The 6,613-nt window shown below is 45.1% G+C and overlaps 1 protein-coding gene across 1 annotated transcript; it reads left to right on the top strand.

The window, feature by feature from the left end:
• The first annotated feature begins 248 nt into the window (after positions 1 to 248).
• Positions 249 to 5,735, top strand: C18H11orf58 (chromosome 18 C11orf58 homolog). The gene is made up of 5 exons (XM_014876283.2): positions 249 to 341; positions 530 to 610; positions 1,817 to 1,877; positions 3,397 to 3,506; positions 4,219 to 5,735. Exons 1-5 carry the CDS (start codon positions 282 to 284, stop codon positions 4,426 to 4,428), a joined length of 522 nt encoding a protein of 173 aa, XP_014731769.1. The 5' UTR covers positions 249 to 281; the 3' UTR covers positions 4,429 to 5,735.
• Positions 5,736 to 6,613: the final 878 nt, after the last annotated feature.

The following is a 6,613-nucleotide window of genomic DNA, read 5'->3' as shown; positions in this document are numbered from 1 at the left end:
AGCGAAGCGGGAAGCGCCGGGAAGCGCCGGGAAGCGCCGGGAAGCGCCGGGAGGCTCCAGCCCCCGTCTCCCGACCGCCCGCCCCAAGGCGGAGCCCGGCACGGCCCGCCCGGCCCGGCCGCGGCGCCGCAGAGGCCTCTGGGACTCGTAGTCCTCGCCTCCCCGAGCCGCCGTTACCGCAGCCCGCCCAGAACTACCGATCCCGGCGCGCCCCGCGCCCGGCCGGGAGGAGCGGCTCCGGCAGGAAGGCGGCAGCGCGGCCCGGTCAGCCAGCCGCGGCCATGAGCTCAGCCAGGGAGTCCCAGAGCCAGCACGGCCTCAAGCGAGCGGCCTCCCCCGATGTAACCGGGCGCGGGGCGGCGGCGCGGCGGGAGGGGGTTGGCGGCGGCGCGGGGGGCGGCGGCAGGGCCGCGGTTCGGCGGCGGAGCCCCCGGAGGGACGCGGGCAGGCCGCGGGCGGCCGGCCGGGCTGCGGCGGGGCGGAGGGGCCGCTCGGGGCGGGCGGGCGCAGTGAGCGTGTGCTCCCGCAGGGCTCCAGCAGCTGGGAGGCGGCGGACCTCGGCAACGAGGAGCGGAAGCAGAAGTTCCTGCGGCTGATGGGCGCCGCGAAGGTGAGGCCTCCCCGCTGCCCGGCGGGCACGGGGGCCGGGGCGGGCACGGGGACCGGGCCGCGGCGCGATCTGTGCGAAGCGACAGCAGCCCAGAGCTGCCGGGTTTGAAGGCTCTCCTGCCAGGAGGATTTGGGTTTCGGCGCTGTTATGTCAGCAGCCGTGTTATACAAAACGTCGCTCGGAAGTTGTCGAGTCCCTGCGCCGCAGCTTCGTCCCCACCCCACGCCTTAAATGCTTTCAGAGCAGCTCGTAAAATTACTTATTGACGCTTCCGAGGGAGAGGCCTGGGTACAAACTAACTAACCTACTTGCTAGGTCTGTAAATTTCTCTGTCCCCGGGAAAAAAAAAAAAGACTTTAAAAGAGTGGTAGCTGATAGACTAAACCACTAAACCTAGGGAATATTTTAAAAGAGAAAATACAGTAAAACTAAATTTCTATTATGCTTGCTGCAAAACTGGTTAAATGTAATAGTGTTTTTTCACGTATAAAATGTTGGTTTAGTATTGCACTTTTACTTACTTTCAAAAAAACCCATTTTTACTTTTAGTAACTTACTTTGCTTGCATACAGTAATTTTGTAAGCTAAAATAGCTAACCGTATTAAAGAGGTGGAAGTTAGGACTTTGTAGTGGATAGGGATACAATGCCCCATGAAAGCATCCTGCTACTGCTCATCTTAATGTCTGCTTGGGTACTTAATGCTGCTTGCTATGTAATGCCAGTTCTTGCCTATTGGGACACATTTGCTAATGAGCAACTAGTGAGCCAATAAATTAATCATTACTGTGAAGGTCTTACCTGACACTGTTAGCAGTCCAGAAGTGGGATCATCGTAAGATGCATGGCCAGAAGTGTTGCAGAGTGTCAGGGAAAGGGTAAATGATCAGGACCTGAATACATATCTGTCTAGCATCCTGTAGTATAATTTTCATATCAGTGGCAAAAAACAGAGAAGTAGAACCATCTCTGGGGTCTGGGAAGAGCAAAGAGTGTGTAGTTGTTGGGGTTTCTTTTTCAGAAAATTTAGCAAAAGGAAGATGAAACAAGGTCACCTAGAAGCAGCAGCTGTTAGCTAGTAAAACTTCCAGTCCTACAGTTGGGTGGCAGGATTTGAGAGCAAACCTTTTCCATTCAAGATGTCCAGGATGTTGGCAGAGCTGTCAGTGCACCCTAAAGCTCCAAAACAAACTGCCTTTTCTTTTAGAAAGAACATACTGGCCGCCTTGTTATCGGAGACCACAGATCAACCTCTCACTTCAGGACAGGTCAGTTTATCCAACAGCTGATACAAAGTTGGAAATCTAACCCTTATTTAGGAACATTCCAGTGCTCTGAGCTTGGTAGATGTGGCAGGGAGGGATTTCAGGTTTCATGGCTGCAGTTGAAGATGGGTCAGGCTGTGGAGTTGTAGAAGTTCCTTATTTCTGTTAGATTACTGGCAAATGGTTTCTCTGACTGCACTCACTTGTCTTGTAAAGGCCAGTATATGCCAGGATATCCAAACTAAATTGTACATAGAAAAGAACAGGGGTTGGTTTCTACCTGACCGAATTACCTATTGATAGAAAGATCTCTGCCCTAAAGCAATGAGGTAAAAGCTCAAAAGGTCTGCAGTGTCATCTTGGCAATCAGCAGTAATTGGATGTCATGTAGGATCATGATAATTCTTTATCATGCCTTCTTAGGAAGTCAAAGTACATGGCACCAAGCTGGGTTGGACTGCACTGCCTGAGAGAAGCCTTGATAAAAAGCCTTGTGGAATAGGAGCTGTCACCATTCCAGAAAACTTTCCCTCATATTCCAGAAAGCTTTCCCTGATGCGCTCCACTGATTAAAAATTATCTGTGGACCAAAATAAGCCTGAGGATTGGTTCCAGGTGCTGCTGCTGTTAGCTTACAGAGACTGAGAATCATTCCTTCATATCCGAGTTTCTAGAAAGGAAGTGATGCTTCTCCTTGAAGTCATAAAGAATCAGTATTCATCTGTTAATAGCAAAACGTTAAAATGCTGGGGTTTTAACACTTCTTTGTCCAACATACAGTTCTTACACTTCTGCAATAACATACAGCTCTAACTTCCAAATGAGGAAATGTATATTTGCAGTACAACCTTTCAGCTTCACAGAGATACAAATTAAAAGCTAGTGTTGTATGCCTCCTGGAGAGAATTAGAGATTCCTGTCTTTTCCAAGTACTTAGGATCCTTAGCTACTTTAGACCACTTACTTAAGTCAATAAAGGGGCCGTAGAAGTAGGTCATGAAAATTAGTTTTTCTGCTAATTCCTAAGGATGAAAAAATGCAGAACCGTAGTAACTGCTCCTTGTAATTCGGGATGCAGGAAAGAGTTTCAGATACAGCTCCATAAACGAGAGTGGTGCTATTGTCCCAGGGCATGATGCTATATCTGAGAGATGATTTAATCACAGTAATCCCGTGTTATGTAGTGAAGGTCACAAAGTTTCTCCTTGCTGGGGCATGTCGCAGTGTTGGCTGGAAGCAGAGAGAACTCACCCTGATTACATTTACCTCGTTCTGTAGAACATAACACTGCATAGTGCAGCTCTGGAATGCATCAGGTGTCAGGAACTTGCCCAGCCCTCTTTGTATGAAAGCCATCCTGCTTGCACACTTGGTCCTGTTGCTTTAAAGTCTGATGGTTTGTATGCAGTAATACTGGATCCTAGTTTAGAATGGTTACACTTCAACTTCTTGCCTTTGAAAACGCGTAATTCGGTGTGTTTGCTATGAATGAACCATAACCGAAGTGCCCTGGACAATGCAGGGGAAGAAGACAAGAAGATGAACGAGGAGTTGGAGTCTCAGTACCAGCAGAGCATGGACAGCACCATGTCGGGGCGGAACCGGCGCCACTGCGGCCTTGGCTTCAGTGAGGTACCGACTTCATTGCCACAGGGGCTTGCCTTTCTCTAAGACAAGGTGCTGCTGCCTTGAAAAATCCCTGCAGGCTAACGTGGTTTGGCTTGAAGGATAGACTTGTTGCAGGCACTTGACTGCTGTTTGTGTTTGTGTGATGTTTCTCGTTGTTCTGAGAAGTGAAAGGACATGCCTTAATGCTCCAGAGCAGTCAAGACTGATTAGGGCACAAAGTGACAAATACATTAAATCAGTGGTGTTGCTTAGGAATACATCATAGGCAGGATAACCATCTGCGTTGTTGTTAGCAGGATCATTGGATTACTTCAGCATTCCTCATGCTGCAGTTTGCTAAGTGTCCTTTCAGAGATAGTCACCAATGTGAATTCTTGATGGTCTAGCCTTTAGTTCCATTGTGTCACACTCTGTGACAAATATTCCAGTGTCAGTACTGGAATTACTGAACTGATGTGATCTGGAACTTCAAACTCACTGAATGGTGTCTTTAGGATTTCTGCTGTAACTAAATAAACCAGCTGATGAATCCATGCATGTCACAGCTGGCATGATTAACCACTTCAGGGAGTTGCTTTCTGTCTTATAATTAGTGTCTTTTAGTAACAAAATAAAAGGAGCCATTAAGCGAAACAATCACACTGGGAAATTTTAAAGGCTTCGGTGGAGTTGCCAGGAAATAATATTTTACCTTTATCATAATCTGAACTTACAGTTTCAGGAAGATGAACAAGAAGAGGAGGCAGCTGGACACTCCTCTGATGAGAGTTCAGAGGATTCTGAAAGTGGCTCTGATTCAGAGCAAGAGGAGTCTGCAGAGGAGCTACAAGCTACTGAAAAACATGATGAAGCTGAGGTTCCAGAAAACAAAAAAGAAGCAAAAAGCAACTATAAAATGATGTTTGTGAAAGCCAGTGGTTCATAACTGCAGATGTAACAGCTTTGTATTTAAAGTACAGTAAGCCTTATTGTTACCGTGCAAAGTGGAGGACTGCTACAGCACAAATCTTTGTATTTTGATTTTAAAAAGACCCTGTTAGATGACAAAAAAGTAGTATTTGCTTTCTGTTGCCATGGATAACATTTTTATGGGCACAGTGATATTACTGGTTTTTGTAAAGTGTATGAAATCCTGGATGGAGAAATAAATTTGTTTTGTTCCTGCCCAATCTTTACAATGTTATCTGAACTATCCCTTCCCTTATTTCATGCCAGATAAGGAAGCTTCATGTTAGTGGTTTATTCAGTTAGTACCCCAGTCTTGAATTTTTAACTATTAAGATTACATGTGAATTACGTGATGTTGCATTAGTTGTAAAATACCAATATCAGCATTATTCTGTGATGTACTAGAGCTTTAAACAATGATTTTGTCTATAGATGCTAGTGTTGGCAGGGCTGAGGAGATATTGCTCACTTTTGTGACAGCATTGATTGCTGTATCCATCTGAAGTCCTACAGCAGTTGCATAGAGAATGTTTTAGAAAAGTGTAATACAACAGAAGGCTCTAATTGCTTCTTTGGCTTTCTAACGAGGGGGAGGAGCTGTAGTTGTTTCTGCCTTTCAGTAGAAAAGAGTGATTTTTTGAATTACTGGTTCCTGGCTAGAGCACTGAGCTGTTATTAAAAATAACACCTCCCAAAGAAACCAGTTTACTATGAAAGAGAAAGTATACTTTGATAATGAAAAGGATATACAAATCATTTTAGCTTTTTTAAAATAAAGAATTAAGAGTCAAGTATGTGAGCCCTTCTTCCTTTTCTCCCTGTACATGCATCACTTGGAGGTCTGAGTCAATTAGCACAAGGCTGAACCTGTCAAGTCAAGCTGATATGCCTGGAAAGCCTCCTAGAAAGGAGTTCAGCAACTCCTTCCAGCAAGAATTAAACACATCCATTCCTCTGCAAAGTCATTGCATTCATGTAATGAATAAAATATCAGAGCTTTTTAGACTTTTTTTCCTCTTAGTATGTCAGACAGATCACCCGCCTCTCCTGGCTGGGAGAACAGGACACCTGTCCTGTACCTCTGGTACCAGCACAGCAGTGTTCCAGGGCCACTCCATCTGTACAATTCCTGATGTGCACACAGCATTTCCAAGCCAGTTGGCTGAAGGAAAGCAGCAGTTTGTACTATCATTACCTAACTGAATGTAAACATTGCAGCATCAGCTATTGGGGGAGGACTTGGAATAAGTATGGAAAAAATAAAAGTAATATTGTAAATAGAAACTGAGTGTAGATTTTGATTACTGTGTCTTATACATCTGCATTTAATACAAGCTTTTCCACTCATTCCACAATATTACAGCAGTCACTAACAGTCAGTTATTTGTACTTGTTTTGCCAATACTGCAAGCTTCTAATACACGGAGAAAAAATTGGTACATTGTGAAGAGAGAAAACCTCACCATGACTTAGGAAAGCTGCTCTATCTCTAGGAAAGAGAGACACCTCCCTAAAAGAACAATGGATTACTTTCCTAATAGACCCATTCCAAGTTTTCCTGGTTAGACACTCAAGCTAAACTTGAACCAGCATTTCACTGTTAAAATCCTTTAGTGGCTGCCACTCACCTCTCTGCCTTCTGTGTCTCTGAGCTCTCCTACCAGCATGCAGCCATGCAGAGATTCACAGTGGGATCTGGAAAGATCCAGGAAAAGCAGATCCAGCTGAGCAGCCCTGCACAGCTGTCTGCTGACACAATGAGGGGCTCTTCCACTCAGCCCCTTGCCTCCGTGATTAGGCCATCAGTTTCAGTTATAAATAAATAGAACACACAAAGATAAAAAGAAAAATAAACTGAAATTAAACTATTCTAGATATGCCTCTGACCAGGAAAAAAGAGAAAAAATCAACACAACTTCCATTGCCCAAAAGCAGAACACCAAATATGAACATCTGATGAGATTTGGGGTAATATCTGTGATGTAACTCACCTGCTCAAAATAGGAAGAACACTGTGTAGACACACTCTTGTCTTTCTGTCTAATTTATAAACATTCCAAGAGCTTGCAGACTGATCTATGAAGCAGCATAAGCTTCTCTCTATGTTCTATGTACAGGCTGATTTAGCTCAGTCTGTGCAGTGAATATTTCAATTCAGGAGT

The sequence above is a fragment of the Sturnus vulgaris genome, chromosome 18 (genome assembly GCF_052056855.1).
Source record: "Sturnus vulgaris isolate bStuVul1 chromosome 18, bStuVul1.hap1, whole genome shotgun sequence".
NCBI lineage: Eukaryota > Metazoa > Chordata > Aves > Passeriformes > Sturnidae > Sturnus > Sturnus vulgaris.
This window is presented reverse-complemented; position numbering and strand designations above follow the sequence as displayed.

Coding starts and splice junctions, on each gene's coding strand:
- C18H11orf58 (XM_014876283.2), top strand. CDS start 282: ATGAGCTCAGCCAGGGAGTCCCAGAGCCAGCACGGCCTCAAGCGAGCG. Junction 611..1,816: donor GGCTGATGGGCGCCGCGAAG/GTGAGGCCTCCC, acceptor CTTTTCTTTTAG/AAAGAACATACTGGCCGCCT. Junction 3,507..4,218: donor GCGGCCTTGGCTTCAGTGAG/GTACCGACTTCA, acceptor CTGAACTTACAG/TTTCAGGAAGATGAACAAGA.